Genomic DNA, 21,183 nt, shown 5'->3' on the forward strand with positions numbered 1-21,183 from the left:
AGGTAACCTCTGCCTTCAAGCCCAGTGGGAAGGTTATAATAAAGAAAAGCTGGCGAGAAGGGTGCTTTCCCAAACTATGAAGTGCCTGCAATAATAATGAACGAAACGCATTTTCACTGGGACATTTACAGGAGTTCCTTTTTCCCTGATGACCTTTTGCTTCTGCGGTTTCAATGATCTGTTTTAAACTTCTCCAGGAACACATTTGTTATCTCTTTAGCTCTTATGCTATTTTTGTAGAAGTTAATAAGTACCTCTTCGTGGATCTGCTTTACTTAGAAGCACCCTGGTGTGCCTTCCTGAGGGGACACCAGTGGGGGACAGGGGCGTGCAGCTCCTGGTGGTGAAAAGGGGGAAAGGGCCAGAAACAGTCACAGATCGGCTCACTGAGCAGCCTGTTCCCCAGCCGGTGGCAGGGCGCCCACAGAGCTGGCTGTGGAAACCGCTTGGTGTTAGTCGTCAGTTTAACGTCACCTCTTTGGGACGCTTTCTCTAACTCCACTGTGCGTCCCCAGACTCTAATTTGGAGAAGCTGGTCCGTTTGGTGTTGTTTGCATCTCAGTACCCAGCAAATCTCAAAGTTAACTATACGTAATGAAGGAAATCTTCCTCAAGGTATGCAAATCAAACAATTATTCTGAACCCCTTAAACTATACAGGATGCATATCAGTTATAGCTCAATAAAAGTGGGAGAAACAAACAAAACTCCAATAAGTCGTATCTTCCACTCCTCATACACTTTCTCTGACTCACAGAGGGCATTATTGTGATAATGTTCACTGGAAGAAAAATCAGCGAAAATTTAATAGATGTTCCTCCTAGCCTTTTTTTTTGTTCTGGAACATTGGTATTTACAGTTTAATTGGTATTCTATAATTGGTCACTAAACTTTTTTCCACATAACCTCAACCTACAACAGGAATCAAATATTTGTTAATAAATTTAACATGAGCCCTGGCCATTTTGGCTCAGCGGTTAAAGCGTTGGCCTGTGATCTGGAGAGACCGGGGTTCGGTTCCCGCTAAGGGCACGTACCTCAGTTGCAGTTTGTCCCCGGCCCTGGTTGGGTCGTGCGGGTGGCAGCCACTCGATGTGTCCCTTTCACGTCGATGTTTCTCTCTCTCTCTCCCTCCCACTCTATCTGAACAAAATGTTGAAAATGTCCTCGGGTGAGGATAAAAAATAAATAAATAAATAAATTTAACATGAAAAATATGTGAATGGTATACTTTGAATCACTAAAGAACACTGAGGTGATTCAATAAATGGTATTCAAACAAATTTACTGATGCAGAAAAAAAAAAAAGTGCAACACATCAAAACTTTTCCAAAAGAATTGAAACATGACCAAAAAAAAGAAAGAAGGGAAGAAAAGAAACCTAGTTTTATTAGAAGATATGTGCAAATATTTACATATTTGGGGGGTAGAAATTACCTTGCTGAAACATAATACCAAAAGGGAAAGACAAAGTCAGGTAAACTCCAGTCAAATCATAAAGATGATGGTCAACTGGAAACCAAAATTGCCACTTGACAAAGAAAGGTTTAATACCTTTATAGCTAAAGAGCGGATATGAATGAATAAGACTCTAGTTCGACCACCGCAGGTCTGAAGGGCGGCCCACAGAACTCCCTGTGCTCCGGGTCACACACCTTCTGCTGACACCATCCCACGTGGGGTGCCATTATCAGAACTGGTGAACCTCCCAATCTCTTCCCAATATCCCATCCCAGCCTGCATTCTTGTTTATCTCTGGACTCTAAGCCTCCCAGGACATTCAACTCCAGATCTAACCTCTCCCATTCCTATCCAACACACCTTCCTTCACAGTGTCCTCTGGAATGTGTGACCGCCTATGTCCTTCTCGTCTATGAAAACAGTGTTTTTCCTGCCCTTGCCCTAAGTGAAATCTGAATATCCCCCCAAGAAATAGCTTCCCACACAGTCCTGTCTTACTGGTTGCCTGTTGCTATTTCAACCAGCCCTCCATCTTCCTTGTAACACTCCAGTGCCTTTGAAGCACAAACCATTAGACGGCACTGCCCGTTCTCCTGTTGCTGCCTTCTGGCATTGTCATGGCGTTCTGCCTTTCCTCGGAGACTTCAGCTCCTGGATCACTGTGTATTTCTGTCCACCAGGATTCCTGTTTAGATGACTTTGCCTTCCGTAAATTCTATCCATACACCATCCTGGTCTCTCAGTTCCTTTATCTTGTTACTTTCCACGGACTTGTCCCCCAACTTTGGCCATGCACCTTGTTAACACCAATAACTGCACGGCTCCCAAGAGCCCAATTTCAAGCACACTTCTTTCAAACCAGCGTAGTTTGTCCACTCAGTCCCACTCCAGTAGTCTTTGGACCCACCTCCAATCCAGAGATCTGCCACCACTTTTTAAATGACTATCACCTGCCCCATGTCCCTACTTTCCTCCTTATCCGTCACTATCATCATTTTCCTTGCATAACACCTCAATTCCTTTCCTTGTCCCATTCATCTGACAATACCTCTAACTTTGGCTGAATCCAACTTTACACCTTTCCCCCTCTGTCCTGCACCTGAGCAGCAAACATGTTTGGAGAAAAATAAACTAACTTAGCCGGTCTTTGGTAAACGTAGGACCATACACCTCTGGTGGGCTCTCGGAATTGCCTAGTGAGCCTCCACCTGTCCCTATTCGGTTAGCTCTTGAAACTAATAATTCAAACCTCTCTTCCCCAGTCTTCAGCTCCTCCTCCCCTCACACCCTCAGCTGATGATTTCTCTATATCCCCGAGAAAATAATCACCAGACCTTTCTCATTCTCTAGTCAAGTCTCCTGATATCTGTACCTAGATACTGCATCTTTCTTAGCATTAAAATGGGTCAACTCTCCTAGCTCCCACGACTGTCCCTTCTCTCATCCACAACATCCCTTTGTCTCTCCGCAGAACAATTGGTTTCACACATAAACATATTGTGACATCTCCCATCTTAAAAACATTAACAAAAGCCTTGACCTTCCTTCCATTCCCTCACCGGGCACCAGATAAGTGTTTCGAAAGAATGAGTTTTTATCTGCATTTTCTTGCCATCCCTTTGCTCTTGAACCCACTCACTGGTCCTCACAGCGCTACTGAACAGTCCTTGCTAAGTCACCAGACCTCCCTGTTACCAAGCCAGTGGTCACCTCCCAGTCCTCACATCACTCTACCTCTTAGCAGCACCAGTACCTCCTTTAAAAACAAACCAACCAACAAACAAAAAAACTTTCTTCCCTTGATTTTCAGGACACCCCGCTCACCTGGTTTTCCTCCATCTGCCCCTTTTGTTCCCCAGAGCTGTCTGAACCCCTCCATGGCCACATCCTACAGCATGGCATCAAATAGGACCCACGCATTCCTAATTCCTAAGAGTATCTCCGGTGTCTGCCTCTCTCCGGGCCCGTGTCGCAGCTCCAACTTCCTGTGAAGTTATCTCCATCTGGGAGTCTAATAGGAATCCTCCCCTTAATGTATCCAAAATCAAGTTATTTCCTTTCATTTATTTTCCTTCCCAAATCTGTCCCATCTCAGGAAATAGCACAACCCATTTGGTCAGACAACAAAAACTGAGATTGATCTTTGACTGCTTTTTCTAGCCCACATCCAACCCAGCAACACATCGTGCTGGCTCTGAAATGCAAATGGAAAGCAAGCCAGCTACGTCCTCACTCCTCTCCAGCTATCGCCCTCCAACTGGAAGGAGACTGGAAGAGACCAGCACCTCCACTCCGACCCACCCTAGTCCCGGTCCGCACTTCAGCGATCCTTTGAAAACTCAAGACTCGGTCATGCTACTCCCTTGCCTGTGACCACCAGTGGCTTCCTGTTGTTCTCAAGTGCAGGCAGGGGCCCCAGAGAGCTGGACACACCTGGCTTCCGCCAACCTCTTTGACTTCATGTTCTAACTCTTCTCCCCTGGCTCCCTCTGCTCCACCACACTGGCCTCTTCCCTGTGCTCAGACTTTGTTTTCCCTTCATTCAGTCACAGCCAATTTCCTAACCTCACTGAAGTCCCAGCCCAAAGTCCCCACCTCCAAGAACCCTTCCAAGTCCTCTCAGTCTAAAGTAGTCCTCCCATTGCCCATGCAGTTTTCTTCTCCATAGCACTTAAGCCATGTGAACACGGTCAACCATCATTATTCACAGATTCTGTATTTGTGAATTTGCCTACTTTCCAAAATGTATTTGTAACCCTAAAGATCACCGCTTGACATGCCTTTGCAGTCATTTATGGACACGCACAGAGCAGTGAAAATAGGAGTCGCCTCACACACATGGTCCCAGTTGAGGTCTTAACAAGTCGACCTGCCTTTGTTTCAGTTCTTTCTTTTTAAGGTCTATTTTGTCACACTTTTCACTTTGTGCTGTTGGTTGATCTCTCTGCTTAAAGGGCTCCCTCGTGCTGAAGTGCCGTCTAGTGTTCCCACGTGCCAGGTGTGACGCGCCTGATGGAGGGAGGGCAGCAAGTTCACGAATTCTAGTGCTGTTGGCTTTGTGTCGGAGTTAATGAACCAACGACACACACATTGATCCCCTCCACCCCGCCTCATCTGGGGTTTCCCTTTCTGCAGTTTTTGTTACCCACGGTCCAAAAATATTACATAGAAAATTCCAGAAATAAAGCTTATGTTTTAAATCACGCACGTGCTGTTCTGAATAGCTTGATGAAATCTTGCACCGTATTACTCTGTCCTGCTCAGGACAGAGATCTTCCCTTTGTCCAGTGTCTCTGCGCAGTGCTTGTGTTCAAGGACACCTTCACTAACAATGGCCCCAACGAGCGAGCAGTGATGCTGCAGCTCGGACATGCCAGGCAGCCGTGAGCTTCATCGTGGGTATGTATGTACAGAAGGAAACAGGCTGCTCAGGGGCCGGGACTCTCTGCACCTTGGGGTGTTGGCATGTGTCCCCCACAGATAAGGGATGAACCACTGTATAAGGTGTCTTTAAACAGAAACACACAAACAACAAGGTTATTTGTGGATCAGTTGACAAAAATGTGATGACGAAGAGGCTCACAGGAACCTGACCTGTTTCCCCTGGGGCAATGGTTCAATATTTGTGAACTCAGCATGCACAGTGAATTTCACAGAACTACTGCAAACACCAGAACTAACTGTACATATCTCCTATTACCACCTAACGTTACAAAAGTACCTCATTTAGAAGGGAAACTCCTGAAGGGCAAAAAAAAATTTTAGCTTTTTTTACTGCCTTATCTTGGGGGTTTACAACAGTGCATTGGCACCTAGCAGAAATCTAGAAAGCCCTGAATGAACAATAAGAAGGATGGAGCCCTGGCCGGTTTGGCTCAGCGGTTGGAGCGTCGGCCTGCAGTCCAGAGACCCAGGTTCGGTTCCCGCTAAGGGCACGTACCTCGGTTGCAGTTTGTCCCCGGCCCTGGTTGGTCGTGCAGGTGGCAGCCACTCGATGTGTCCCTTTCACATCGATGTTTCTCTCTCTCTCTCACTCCTGCTCTATCTGAACAAAGAATGAAAAAGTGTCCTCGGGTGAGGATAAAAAAAAAAAAAGGATGGATAAGCAATTCATCAGAGAAACCCAACTGGCCAGTCAAGTTATGGAAAATATCCGATCTAACTAGTGATCATGGAGATGTAAACAAAAAAGCTAAGCGTTTCCCCATCAACGCTACTGCCTCGAGTTAGTGAGATCGGGAACATTTTGTTCCTGACAAGGCTAATGTATTATAAACACTACCTGAAACATAGTTTTTCTTTATTGATTTTAGAGAGAAAGGAAGAGAGAGACATATAGAAACATCGATGAGAACATCAACTGGCCACCTCCTGCATGCCCCCCACTGGGGATTTGGCCCACAACCTGGGCATGTGCCCTGACCGGGGATTGAACGGGTGACCTTGGTGCATGTGTCGACGCTCAACCACTGAGCCACACTGGCCAGGCAAAACATCAAAGTTTTTCTAAGACAAAAACAGATGTTAAACTAAGAAGAGTTAACAAGCATTCAACAATTCTCAAACAGAACCAAAGGTAAAACCTTCAGTAGCTCAAGTTTTTAAAAAAAGTTTTAGATAAAGTCAATCATGCAATTATTAAGACTTTTTTAAAAATGTATTAGTGTTTCCTAAATATACTTTTAAAAGTACACATCCTTTGACCAAGCAATTCACTCCCAGGAAATAAGACCTGGATCTGTGCAAAAATTTTATCAAGAATAATCTCTGTAGTGCAATTAACAATAATAAAACATTACAAATCACCTCAACAACTAAAGATTGGTGAGACAATGGAAATCTACACAGCGTAGTATTACATGACTAGCCAAATGTTGTCAAAAACTGTTAAGATGGATAAAAGGCTCACTAGACATTAAGTAAAAACAGATCAAGTAGGCACGATAGAATCCAACTTTTATTTCTTACAGTCCATGTGCATAAAAATATGAGAATGTTTGTAGCTATTACCAAGTATGAAGATGATCCAAAATCTTTTGTGTTTCTGTATTTTCCCACCTTTTCCTTACAAAAATAAACATGCATTACTTTTGTAATTAAAAAGGGGTGGGGGGTGCTGGGAGATTGGGGAATAAACTTGACAAATCTACTATCAAGTACTGAGTCCCTGGCAAAGTATTCTTCTCCAAGACTGCCAGCCTTAACCCTCAGTAACTGCTGTTACTATCAAGTCAGTACAGCAGGACGCTGTTGGACATCCAGGTTTTAAATGAAGCTTGAGGGGGACCTATATTGGCAAGTTGAGCACTTTCAACTGTTGTAGTGAGCACTTAGCAGTCCTAGCTCTACAACTGTCTGTGCAGTTTCCTTATGCGTTAAATGTGATAGAAGTATCTTGCTCGTAGGAACTTTACGGTTTAAATGAATTAGTGTTTCCTAAATAACAGAACCTAACACATAGCAAGCTTTGCATGCACTGGTTATTATTTTCTCCCAAAACAGAACTGTTGGATGGTGCCCCACTTTGGTTACAGAAATAAATCTCTTGGGAAGAAAGATACTTATGGTATTATAAATTCTGCCCATCATTGCAAAAACAGATTACCTTTTCCTTTTATAGGTCATTTAATGATCATAACCATTACTTAAATTTCTAGTAACAAGGTTTCCTGCCCCACTTTGTAAGGACAGAAAAAATCCCAGCTGTACAGATGAAGTTTCCACTCCACTCTGTTGGTGTAACAAGAGGCTCAGGCTCTTCTATAAGACCACAGAACCGTTAGCAGAACAGTCACACAGTCACATACCTTATATAGTTACTTACGTTTCCACAGTGTTTTTCCTGAGCCAATGTAACCAAAATTACAATGTGGAAATTTAATGTACCCAAACTGTACAAATTGCCAGAAACTAGACACCACTTTTCATTTTTAATGTTTTGAAATCCTTGATGCCCTAGAAATATAACATGAAGCCAGAAAGGAGAACAGATACCCGGTCATTTTAATTTGTAAAACAAATTACATGCTTTATGGACAGAATCGAAGGTAAAACCTTCAGCAGCTTACATTTTGTTCATGACAAGGCCAGTGTATAAACACTACCCAAGAACACGGTTAAGTGTTTCCAAGACAATGATCAATATTAAACTAAAAAGAGTTGTAGGCCAGTGCAGCTCAGCTGGCTGAGCACTGGTTCTCCACGCACCAGGTGTTCGCTGGTGTGATCTGCACATGCCCACGTTGCGGGCTTGATCCCTATTAGGCAGCCGATCGATGTTTCTTTCTCCCCATCCCTCCCTCTCTCTGAAATAAATAAATTAGTAATAACAAAGAAAAGTAAAAAGTTAATAAGCATTCAACAACTCTCAAACAGACATTCATCAAAAAAAGGTAAGTCTAATGTGTCACTTGTTAAACTTAATGCTGAAGTGGAAAAAAACTCATCAAAAACATCACTCTTCAGGGGACTTTCCAAGTTCAATGTTCTATCGCAAGCATTATTTGTTAGTGGGTCTGGCTGAACTTGGCTCTGATTTTTCTTGGTGGGGCTGCAATAATTATGGTCCTGTCTCAGATGTGTGTTTTGGGGAACAGCATTTAATTCACTAGGTACTGGTGCTGGGATATGGTTATCTCCCATTTTTAAATACCTAAAGTCAGCCTCCCCATTTTCTGAGAGCTCTGCTGAAACAGTTGTAGGAGACAGTAATTCTGCTAAAATGTCTTCATGAGTCTGACCACTGTACGGAGGAACAATAGGAATGGTGGTTCCTCCAGATTTATTATCAGCAATATCAATTTGATACTGCAGTTCTTTTAATAAGCCTTCTATTGATTGATCATCATTTGGAGACCCACAATGGGACACGTGTTCCAAATTTTCACTCGCAAGTTTCCCATTTGGGGGGGAAGTAAGAGCAGCTAGTTTCTTCTTTTTTGCCTTAAGATTTTTAAGAAGTTTTAAACGAAGTTTATGAATCTGATCCTCAACAGAGTCGTCATGGTTTGCTGCAGCAACAGCATTTTCATTTCCATGAGATCTGTGGTTGAGGTGAGCTCCCCTCGAGGCGTCTTCGTGCACGTCCAGGTCAGCGCTGACATCACGTGGAGAAGCCGTGTGGCTGGATGGCGGAAGACCCAGGGGAGGGTTACTGACTGCGGGAGGCTTACTCGCATGCCTGTGAGCTTTCCTGGACGCCCGGTGAGCCTTCTGGTTCGTACCTTTCGTTTTAAAGCCACCAAAATTACTTGCCCCCTTAACCGAAGGCTGCAAGTCAGTTATAGTGTTTCTATTCTGAGCTGAAACACAAGGTGGCAAAAAAGAAGCGCCCTTGCTTAATAAGCCTTTAACCCAACTTCCCACGAATGGCTTCTTCAGACTCTCTCTCCGAGATGAATTCTGTGATGACTCAGATGCTGTAGTTTGAGAAAACGTTCTCTTCAAATTAGATACCGGAGGTGTAATGTGTTGTTCTGCTTTTAATTTCGCAGTCTTCGGTGCAAGAAATTGTTCTAACGGCACATCCCTCTCCAGGGCGACTGGACCCTCAGTTCCTCCCGCCTGTACCCCCGGCCCAGGACCAGCAGCGTGAACATCAGTCACAGGGTTGGCAATCACAGCACTTGCCGAGTTCGGCTGGACTGACTGCACGTCTGTGTTCACAACCTGAGACGGGAAGCTCAAGCCCACACACTGGTCTTGGGTAAACGTTTCCTCATGTGGAGCCGATACCAAAGACGCCATTAGCAACTCTTGCGGTTGCAAAGTATTTGTTTTGACGACCATTCCATTTTCTACCACAGGTATATCTTCTAACAGGAAATCTTCAGAGTTAATGTGTATGTTTTCAAGTGTCAGAGGCATAATACCATTGTTAACCCAACCTTCAGGACCTGACAGTAAATGAGGTCGATGAGCTAAAGCTTCATCCTGGGAAAGAGTATCAGGAGCAACTGGTGACTGCTGGGGGTACGGTCCTGAGGGTGCTTCGGCGGCAGCACCCGCAGAGCACGCTGCTGGAGGTGGCTGTTTCTCATGGCTGAAAGCAGGCTGATCATTCGTCTTTTGAAGTGGAAGACAGGCAGATGCTTTATCTGTCATTTGGGCAGTTTTCCTTTCCCAGATAACAATATGTATTTCTGAAGCAGGAACTTCAAATTTCTCCCGCCTTTCAGAACATGGGCCTTTTAAGTCGTCACATTCCAGCCAGCTTCCTGGGGAATGAGGGAGACAGTGTAAGAGGTCAGACACTCAGAACCACCATCCCGCATAAACTTTCTTCCGGCCACCTAAACTGCGATACCACTGACTACCCACTGAGGAGAGTAACTGGAAACATGACCATAGCCTCATGTCACCATTTTTCTCTGTCAAGTCTTAAAGTCCTTATTTGGATTGCAATCTGTAAAACCTGTTATTTCTCGATTAAAAACCTTCAGTACTGTGCACTTTCTTTACAAGTAGAAGGTTATGTACCTAAAATATCAAATTACCACCATTCATTTTTCTATACTGAATATATATTACTCATGTAATAAAAATAATAAAACAAAGATATTAAGTGGAAAATAGCAAACTTTAAACCACTGGTAGTACATGATCTGGTTTTCTGAAAATGAAATAGGGTTATGCATATGTATGCACATCGATATGCTGACATAAGCAAAGGGAAAAGTTAGGAGTGGCTCTAAACCATAGTAGAGGTGAAGGAAAGGACAGAAAAAGCAAAGGCAAGGGCAAGAAGAACGAGAAAAAAGAGTCAAAGCAAAGTCTGTTTTTTCAAAACAACAGAGTTCAGTCTCTATGCCTATTATCATAGAAGAAAAATGTTTTAACACTTACCATCAGTATCTAAAATCCATGCTATAAAATGATTATTCGCGTGGTACTGAATTACAGAAGTTATTTGATAAAGACAGCCTTCAAAATGAAATGAGTAGTGCTGCAAGTCGTTATGTGGTAAGCCTTCTACAAAGTGCAACATGAATATGGGAGACACTCTGTGGGAGAGAAAGGCAAGAGAGGTCAAACAAATTGAGTACCATGTGCCTGATTAGATGAAAGATGGTCTGCAGCCAGTAAGTCATACAAGGCCAACGCGCTAATTCTTCTTAGCACCTCCAGTATACGTATGCCTTAATTAGAAATGGAGAAACTACCCTAAGACACAGGTAATGTTTAAACCCTTCTCAGAACAGGATCACAAACATTTGGGAACCATCATGCAATAAGGTTCTAACACAGACCATTAAACAAATATTGCTCTCTGTAAGCCCTGTTGCTGCTTCAGCTTAAAGATCTCTAGGGCCCTGGCTGGTGTGTCTCTGTGGGTTGGGCGACATCCTGTGCACAAAAAGGTTGCCGGTTGCAGCTTGATCCCCGGCAGGGGGCGTGCAGGAAGCAGCCAATTGATATTTTGCTCTCCCTCTCCCTTGCTCTCTCTCTAGAAATCAATTAAAAAAAAAAAAAAAAAAAATCTCGTGGTAACTATTTTGTAGAATCAAAGGAAAAATCCAGAACTGTTAGAATTTTCTTGGCATGAAGTGCCCAAATGAACTGCTTTTGTTAAGGGGGATAATAGTTGAAACAAAATAACAAGCCTAAGATATTCAAATAAACATGAAAAAGCCCCTACATGCTAACAATTTGAACCTTTTCTCTCCAGTTAACTCAGGAAGTAGAAAGGTCCATCAAATTAAAATTTCCATTTAGGAAAAGCTTAATTTGTAACTAAGTAGAGAAGAAAATACAACATATTGGTTAATTTACGATAAACTTCAAGGTCTGCATAATTTAAAAAATACATCATTACAGAAACATGGTTAATCAGAAAATAGAACCCAAAGATGAGCCTTGAATAACTAAATTTAATAAAGCTCTCAGGATTTAAGGAAAAGGTTTAATTTTTCTTCCCAATATTTTTTTTCTTTTTCCTTTATTGACTTTAGATAGAGAGGGAGAGAGAGAGGGAAAGGGAGAGAGAGAAACACTGATAAAAGAGAACATCAATTGGCCGCCTTTAGCATGCCCCACAGTGGGGATCGGGCCGCAACGCGAACATGTGTCCTGACCGGCAATCGAACCGGTGACCTCTTGTTGCATGGGTTGACGCTCAACCAATGAGCAACACCTGCCGGACTCTCTTCCCAATATTTAAACAGCTGTCAAAAGTTAGCTTATGAAATTTTTTTCAGTTGAAAATTAACTTGAATCAATGTCCAACATACAGGTTATTCAGACTGACAAGGACAATTTGTAAAATTATCTGTTGTCAATCATTCTGTTAGAGAATAATTAAGTCTCCAAAATTTAGGTGCCTAAAAATAAAAAGTCCTACAAAATTATTCATAATGCTCAACTCCCATTGGTTTTTATTACACCTATTTCGTCAATCTAAGATGCCAATGACTGTAAAATGTACTATGAAATAATGCCGACAATTAAACTATACCATGCCAGCAATTTTTAGATGTATTCCCATTTCAAGTACGTTAAAATATGAAGAGTGTATCCACCCACCCAGTGGGGCTCAGTGGTTGAGCAGGGACCCATGCACCAAGAGGTCACCAGTTCAAGTGCCAGGTTTTGGGCTTGATTCCCAGTGGGAGGTAGCTAACTGATGTTTCTCTCTCTCTCCCTCTTCCTTCCTCTTTCTCTAAAAATCAATAAAACATTTTTTTTTTTAAAGTGATCACTAATCTATTAAGAAATATATGAAGAATGTATCTTTGCATGAACCATCCACAGTAAAACTAGAGAGATATTCTCATAGCTGGAAAGGCAGGCTGTAGGCACCTGCCTCTTTTTTATTTTTTTATCCTCACCCGAGGACACTTTTGCATTTATCTTCAGATAGAGCAGGAGGGAGAGACAGAGGAAGAGAGAGAGAAACATTGATGTGAGAGACACACATAAATGGTTGCCACCCGCACAACCCCAACCAGGGCTGCAGACAAACTGCAACCGAGGTACGTGTCCTTAGCGGGAACCAAACCCGGGTTTCTCTAGTCCTTGGGCCGATGCTCTAACCGCTGAGCCAAACTGGCCAGGGCACCTGCCTGACTCTTTAATAATATTTAGTTCCCTCTTGGTCTCATGATACCTTTTCAAGGTATCTTCTGAAGCTAGTAATGTTACTATAGCATTCTCAGGTTGATGCCTAGACTTCGCCATCTCAGTCATGCGGGTTTACATGTGGAAATGTTAAATAGGCGATCTTCCTTAATGGCAAATTTAAAAAATGGTACAACTTATAAATAATGGCATTTGGAGTCACTAGACTCTAATGTCCCTTAAAAGTCACAGTATTCTCCTACCCATAATTTCAGCTTGTCTCATTTCTAGCCTCTCAGCTGTGAGGGTAGAAGTTTACCCCTAGCCAGCAACAGATTTTGTTCTCAGGATCCTTCCTATCTATAATGCCTGGAGTATCAAAGACGATGTTCAGAGTTGAGGAGAGCAAGTCAGGTTCTGAGTCAAGTGTAAGAAAACTGAATGGGGAGGGTTAACAGAATTGGAACCAGGCGATTTCAAGCTAAAATCCATTTGCGTTCATCTCCCTAACATGAGGTTCAACTCCTCCTATTGTAAGGATCTATCCTAGGGAAAGAAGAGAAAACAGAAAAGAGAGAAAGGAAGCACACAGGGACTGTGCTACCTGCCATGCCATCAAAGACAGCAGAGGACACGAGGCCTCCGACCCACACAGAGCAGCCACGGTCTTGTGCTAATGGCCTGGCATTTGTTTTTAATCCTCACCTGAGGATGTTTTTTCCACTGAATTTTAGAGAGAGTGGAAAGCAGGGTGGGGCCAGACAGAAACACTGATGTGAGAGAGACACATCAATTGGTTGCCTCCCGCATGTGCCGTGACCAGGGCCAGGGATGAACCTGCAGCCCAGGTACATGCCCTGAACTGGGAATCGAACCCATGATCCTTTGGTGTGTGGCCCAATGTTCGTCCACTGAGCCACACCAGCCAGGGCTGGAATACAGGGTTTTAATTTTCATCCCAAGTAATATACTATAACAATAATTCAAATTTTGGAAAATGCAAATTTAGCAATGAATATATTATTTCTAAACTGTAGTAATGTAGGCTTTAGGCTAAAAAAGTCTGCAAATATAATTTTAAAACATTACATTTTAGATCTATTACATCACTGAACTATTTCAGACTGATAAAAATAAAAAATATGAGTAAAATCAGGTGTGATTCAAATAATTAGAATTGGTTCATGTTAATTGTAAACAAGAAAAACATCTTTAGAAAATTTCAACTTTTCAACAAAGGTTTTCAAACATGTTCTTTGGAGGTAGTTCAAGGATTTCATAAAAATAATAAAGCATCTACCAAACAATAAAAATTTAAATTAATAAACAATTTTAACTATTTAATATATCAGTATTCCACCCAAAGCTTTGTAGGAGAAAGTGTAGTTTATTTCCATTGCTTTAAAAAGTCTCCAAGTCATACTAGACACTTTAATAAGCCCTACAAGCTACAACAGAAATACCTAATTTCTCTTCCTACCACTCCTCTATCTTTTCAAATAGTTAAAAAAATCTTTATTAAAACTGAAATTTAAATAAATATGCTTTTCAAATGACAATCCAGGACAGTTTGTGGCCACACTCCTCAAGATCATCGCGGTGCAGAGAAGGAGACGGGCATTTCAAGAGCTGGTGAAGTAAGATGAAACCAGATTCAAAGCGGGTGCTCCAGGTCCCCACCACGCTCTGAGTGGGATTCCCAAAGCAGGCTACCTAAAGAGAAGCAGTAGATGTGGACCCACTAAACAGCGTCCATCTGATTTAGCAATGGACTCTTTTTGTAATGGGAACATATTAGAGGTGTGATTTACCTGAGACAAGGTATTCAGGGAACGTACAACATTATTAGTTTTTAGAATGCTGTAAGACTGAATTATGCATATCATGACAGACCTAATTAAAGTTATCCCTAAAAACTGTATTAAATTTATTTCTAAATTCCATTAAATGCCAAAATTCAAGTTATACAAATTTCGTAGTAAAAAACTACAAAGGACTTTATAAAGACCTTGTCATTTAAATTTTAAGTAAAATCTTACACACTGGGTTCAATTTATTTTTGAATACAGTAAATGTTCAAATGCTAAATTCTGCTTATAAACTGACCCATTAGAACACTAAATACATTTCCTGCTCAAATACCATTACACCCTCAGATACATTTGCAGATTGGAGAATAAATCTTTAAGTAAAGCAACACATTTGTATAATTAAAAATTATATGCGACCAATGAACAGATAAAACAAATTGTAGTATGAATTTATCTTCAATGCTGGGGCTTGAGAAAAAGCAAATATAAACTCTTAGATGATATTATATACACCAGAAGCCTCAAGCAATTCAATGGTTCAGTGTAGGATGGTATACACCCACACCTGCAGCCCTTCTACCTCATTAAGAAAAAGGCTTAAAAAACAAAAGTGGTCCTTCAACACTTAGATCTCAAAGCTTGGACTGCAGGAGGCCAAGACAGACTATGGCCTTCTGGTTGACGACATTGCCTCTCCTTTACCACTCTGCCCTTACATGTGAATGCTATCATATGATAGGGAAGGACAAAAGAAAGGTAGCAAACCAAAAGGACAAAGAAAAAGGAGACACGAGCAAACAACACAAGAGAATACACATTTAGGAGACAAACAGCAAGCCGAATGGACAGAGTGACGACATGAGTGCAGCAGAGCGGTATGCTGATGCAGAGAGAAGCCCTAAGACTCCATGTGCAGAGGCAACACACGCTGAAGTATGTGGTGGTAAGTCCCTGGGCTACAACTGGGGCAGGGACAGAAAGTGTGTCCAGAGCACTCTCATGCACCAGGCCAAGAGGAACCAATCTAAAGCAGTAGGATAAAAGGCAGAAGAAAGACTTCCAGAAAAAAACAAAACAAACAAAAACAAAGGGAGGAAGACTCCAAAATTGTGCAGCATTGGGTGTTTAGAAAATTATTAATAGGTGTTTGATGAATTTGAGGGAAAAAAATCACAATGAGTAGATAAAGCAAGTAAAAACAGAAGGCAATCAATAATTCCAGGAAAAATAAAGATTTATAAAAGAAATAAAACAGAACCATGAATACTGTTTGGCTAAGGAGGGAATATATGCATATTCATAATAAACAATGAGTACTGGTTTAAACCAAAATGCAATCATATAGGGAGACGTTAAATTTGTTTGTTTTTTTTTCCCTTTATTGATTTTAGAGAGAGAAGAAGTGAGAGGGAAAGATAGAAACATCGATGAGGGAGAACATCGATTGGCCACCTCCTACATGCCCTGCACTGGGGATCAGGCCCACAACCTGGGCATGTGTCCTGACCGGGAATTGGCTACCACTTGGTGCATGGGTCGACGCTCAACCACTGAGCCACATCAGCCAAACTAGGAAGGGAGAAGTTAGAGATGAGCCCACATGTTGGTCAAGAACCCCAATACTCAAGTACTATAAAAGAAGACTGTATTAAGGTGGAATAAGCACATGTTTTGTAAAGTCAAAGTAAATACTACCTAAAGGGTTTAAATGCCTGAAGATGGGGTACGAGTGGTTCTGATCCTTTTTAAGTCTTAGCACTATTCGATAGGGAATTTATTACTTGGATGAAAACAAACCTATAGAGGCCCTGACTGGGTGGCTCAGTTGGTTAGAGTATCATCCCAATACACCAAGGTTGTGGGTTCAATTCCCAGTCAGGGCACACACAAGAATCAACCAATGAACGCATATATAAGTGGAAAAACAAATCAATGTTTCTTTCTCTCCCCTCTTTCTCTCCCTCTAAAATCAATCAATAAACTTGTTAAAAAATCTTTAGAAAAGATTCTCCTTTAGAAAAGATTCCAAGGGCAGCAGAAAAGGTAAGACTATCACTAGTTATTTATTACAACAAATTATACCTCAAAACATTTCCTTATGGCAGTTAGAAATAAGGGCCACAGAAAATGAAGATTAAAGAGGATGTACACGTGTGAGTGTACTGACCAAAGACAGACAAATTACTTAAAAGAGAATCACCTGTGAGTTTAAAGATACAGGGCTTCTGATACCACTGGAAAAGGTAATTCTGACTAGTCCTCCCACTAAGGACAAATAGAAAGGCTGGCAGAATATAATAAACATCTGCTCAAGGACAGCAGAAAGCTTACAAGAGGATGAGGAATCAGCAGGCCAAGGTCTGGGAGATGGAAACTCAAACTGATGAGCTTGTGACTCATCCTGGAATCATGAGTTCTTGAAATTAAAGAAATCCCAGAATTCTAGTGACTTCAGGCACTTGGCAGAGGAGGAAAAAAAAAATACCTGAAGGTTAATATCCTTTAAGAGAGAAAAAAGGCAAAAGAATAAAAGACACTACGAGAGTGGGGTCAGATAATCACCCTAAGTCAGCTGTTCAGTGGCATTTCACCTAGGAGATAGCTTACTTGTTAGCCAGAGTCCCTGAGAGAAAAGCATTTTGGCAAGTCATAAATGTGCCAACTCAGACTCCTGAAAAGTAGTCTGCAGGCATCACTTTCAACACTACACATTAATAAAATACGTAAATCCACATTCATTTTGTTTTAAAAGTAGTAAAGCAATTTTAACTCACCTTTTCAATACCATTTTTCTTATTTGTGACTTATGGTTGCAATTGTTACAAGGACCAAAATGGGCAGCATTAAGTGGGTGCCACTCAGGAATGACATTTGTAAAGGTCACCAGATTCTTTGTATAGCTATTAAAAAAAGAAGTTCTTTTTAATTAAATTCATTCATGTTAATTTCAATCAATGTTTAAAATAAAGATACTACCCTGGCCAAGTGGCTCAGTAGGCTGGAGCTTCATCCCATACACGAAGAGGTTTCAAGTTCAATTCCTGTTCAGGGTGGAAACAGGAGGCAACCAATTGGTCCCCCCTCACCCCCTGCTCTAAAATCAATAAAAACATATCCTCGGGTGAGGATTAAAAACATTAATAGGAGGTACTTTTTCTTTCTTTATTTATTCATATTTAACCTATCCCCCAAAACATATAATAGGCTTCCTAACCCTGGTAAAACTGTGAAGATGCTCCATGTGAATTACCTATAGTTTTTCAGCTATAAGATGACAAAAATGTTAAAGTAGGGAGGGTCTCTCAAGAGCAGTGCCACTGACATTCTGCACTAAGTAACCATCTGTTGTGGGGACTATCGGATGTTGAGCACCGTGCCTGGCCTCTGCACACTGCATGCCAGGAACAGCCCCCAGGACCTCCAAACTGCCGAATGCCCCACCCAAGGCAGTTGAACTCATGCCTAGTTGAGAACCACTGTCCTAAGGCTTTCAAATTTATTAAGAGCTCATCCCTTATCAAAAAATTCAGTCTGGCTACCCATTTTTGATAGCAAAAAACAAAAGGGCCATTTCCAAATATAAAATCAAATACCACTAATTTTCTTGATTCTTAAAAAGTCAGAACATTAGTTGTGAAAGAATTTCGTTTTCACAGGTTATACAAGTTCTAAATGTACACTTCAGTCTAACACTTGACAGCAACAGGCATCTAAAACAATGGTCTAAAACACTCCACCTCACCTGCATTCACTTCAATAAAGATTATCTTCAAAAGAACAATTATTTATTACCTAAGGGACACTAGCGTCTGTTCTAAACAGTAGCAAACATTGATAAATCGTAAGTGATAAAGATAAGCACAGGCTGTTAAAACTGGATTAGCTCTCAGAGAAGCCAACACTTTAACAGCAAAGCAGCATAAAGGGATCAACAAAGGCTTCAACTGTATTTCTGCTAAATTCTTGGTTCTCAAAGATAACTGTTAAGTCAAGGCTCTTCGTTTCTTGGTTTATAAAAGGGAGTTTGTCTCAGCAAAGAAGTGTGAATGCCCCATATGCCACCTAAAGTTTCTGAGCACTGGAGAGTGCAGGGCAGGGCACTGTGTCAAGCACTCTTCCCGCACACAACCCCACAGGGCAGTACTATTCTTATCCCCACTGTACAGATGAGGAAAGTGAAACTCGGCGTGCACATCACATGGTAGATGACAGACCTGATCGGAATCCAGGGAGTCTGGCTCTGCAGACCATGTGTTAACTCCAGAACATACCTTCTAAACAGGATGTTCGTCCAGCAGATTAAGTGAGTTTTAAGCCATGATATATTAAAATTTATTTAATGAAATGCCACTTCTTTTTAGCGTTTCCTCTGTATCTTTTATTTTTAGAACAAAACAATATAATAAAAAATAAATAAAAATGTAAAAAGTAGACCTAAGTGGCTGGTGGCTTCTTTCCTTTGAACTCTCAAGAGTTTTTTCCATTCACCTCAAAATGCACTTATCACCTCATATTCTAAGTAACTTAGAGCAGCCAACAGCTCAAGATAATTATGAAGTCACTGATCCTCCCTTATATGTTTCCATGTTATCTCCCTAATTACTAGTCTGAATTTGGTCAAGCTAAACATTATTTCAGTTGAGTTCCTGGCACACAGAATCTATTCAATAAAAAACTTGTCAAACTGAGATGTGGATTTTAGAGAAGCTAGAAGTGAGCTGATTGTAATCATCTACCTTGTTTATTTATTTTTTATTTTTATTTTTTATCCACAACCGAGGTACGTGCCCTTAGCGAGAACCAAACCTGGGACTCTCTGGTCCGTGGGCTGACGCTCTAACTGCTGAGCCAAGCCGGCCAGGGCCCACATTGTTTATAGAATGTAAAATCCAGGTGGTGGTTACAGAATATACCTTAGTGAGCAAGAAAGTCTCAGAGCCAGAAAAACCTAGGCCTGAATTCTGCCGCTTATTAACTCATGCTCTTTCAGGCTTCAGTTTCCACATTTGTCAAGTGGGAAGAAAACCAGATAATAATATAAATCAATGACAGAAGATCAGGAAATAGATATTTTCTCTCATACACAAAATTATGTAAATTCTGGGTATGAATGAAATGCTAATTCTTATTCTGTTCTAGTACTTTTGAGCTGGTAAAAAAATGTTTTCTGGTTCTGTTGCTTACATCCCCTAGGGAATTCTTTCATAGACCTGACCTCCACTAATCCTGAAATACCTAAAAATAACCGCAATTTAGATAAATAAATATCTAAGTAACATTTTTTTCTCACACTTAATAAATTAACTTTGAAAGACTCCAAATTTTCTAATTTACTAGTAGGTGAGTTTAAGAAATGAGAAGAGAATTTATCTTACTATAAAAATTTGAATAAATGACTAATAGAACCAGTTTGGCAAACTTTTCTTTCTTTCTTTTTTTTATCCTCACCTGAGGACACTTTTTGCATTTGCATTTATCTTCAGATAGAGCAGGAGGGAGAGAGAGAGAAAGAGAGAGAGAGATGTGAGAGAGACATATCGAGTGGCTGCCACCCACACGACCCCAACTGAATAACTGAAGCTGGGGACAAACTGCAACTGAGGTACATGCCCTTAATAAGAACCGAACCCAGGCCTCTCTGGTCCACGGGCTGGTGCTCTACCTGCTGAGGCAAACTAGCCAGGGCGGTAATCTTTTCAACCCCACAGCTAGTAACTTTCTCATATATTGATAAGGTGAGGGTATCCTGTCTGATGGAAACCTTCTCTCTGTAATCTCTTCTAAAACCTCATCTCTCTCATCATGTTGGTAGGTGTGTGGAAGCAACAGAAACCTGCAGTTTGTTTCTTCTCCAGTTTCCTCCTAAGCACCAATCTCAGGGCCATGCACACCAACCGTGCCTCCTCCAACAGGAGGGGCAGAAAGCACAGCGCTCTGCAGGATTCTGGGCACAGCTGGTCTTTCAGGGACTAAGGTTGGGAACAAGGAAGTGCAGGTTACCTCTCAGAGCTGCTACCAAACTCTGGGAGACCAAAATCAGTTTCCATGATGTTAAAAACATAAACAAAAACCCTGGTCTCTAATAGAAGAGTAAACAAAACACACAGTTTCCAGGAGTTCTGAGAGGTATTATTCTCTGCAGAGAATCCACAGGGGAGTGGAAGGGAAGGTTCTACTTTTTCCATTTGTCCCACTTACCACTGAAAACCTGAAGATAACTCCCAGTGGTAGTCTATCAAACCATGGGTTTTCTTCCAGTTTAAATAAGCACGCAAACTGCAGTTCTAGGGCTCAAATTCTTCCTTTTAACCATTAACAGTGGAGAGACTTCAAGACAGGGTGGAACGTTTTATCAAGGGTAGGAGTCATTGAAAGAGCAGTGTTATAAAAGGAAACAAGCTTTCTTCAAATCTGATTACTCGGAACTATTTTCAATAGAATGAATCCCTTTTAAAAAACAGAAAAACCAACCTGTCTTGATACTTGTGTCCACACTGTGAACATTCAAAGTTCCAAGAATAAGAGTACATGAAGAGCTTTTCAATTCGGGCTTCTATTTTTAGGAGCAGGGGAAATGCAAACACGGGGCTTTCCATGTCACCTTTAAAAGAAAAGGAAAAACGATTGCTCATAATGAACTGAAAACGGTCAAACCCAATTATGAACCTGTTGTTTTTTCTCACTATACTCACAGTATGAATACATATAAATATGAATATATGACAGAGTAGGTTATTCACAGTTGGGCAAGGGAAGGTTTTTATTATTATTATTATTTTTTTTTATCCTCACCCGAGGACATTTTTCCATTTTTTGTTCAGATAGAGTGGGAGGGAGAGAGAGGAACAGAGAGAGAG

The 21,183-nt window shown here is 41.3% G+C and overlaps 1 protein-coding gene across 5 annotated transcripts in view; it reads right to left on the minus strand.

The window, feature by feature from the left end:
- Positions 1–7,375: 7,375 nt before the first annotated feature.
- USPL1 (ubiquitin specific peptidase like 1) overlaps positions 7,376–21,183 on the minus strand; it is a 32,524-nt gene continuing 18,716 nt past the window's right edge. For 4 of the 5 annotated variants that reach the window (XM_036252035.1, XM_036252036.1, XM_036252033.1 and 1 more), the window contains 4 exons: positions 20,798–20,927; positions 17,101–17,226; positions 10,305–10,462; positions 7,376–9,676 (listed from right to left, as the gene is read on the minus strand). In XM_036252035.1, the coding sequence (XP_036107928.1) occupies positions 7,818–9,676; positions 10,305–10,462; positions 17,101–17,226; positions 20,798–20,927 (2,273 nt within the window). In that variant the 3' untranslated portion in view covers positions 7,376–7,817. The remainder of the gene's footprint in view (positions 9,677–10,304; positions 10,463–17,100; positions 17,227–20,797; positions 20,928–21,183) is intronic. The other variant, XM_036252032.1, reaches the window with a different exon arrangement.

This window comes from Molossus molossus, unplaced genomic scaffold (assembly GCF_014108415.1).
Source record: "Molossus molossus isolate mMolMol1 unplaced genomic scaffold, mMolMol1.p scaffold_m16_p_10, whole genome shotgun sequence".
NCBI classification, from domain to species: Eukaryota; Metazoa; Chordata; class Mammalia; order Chiroptera; family Molossidae; genus Molossus; species Molossus molossus.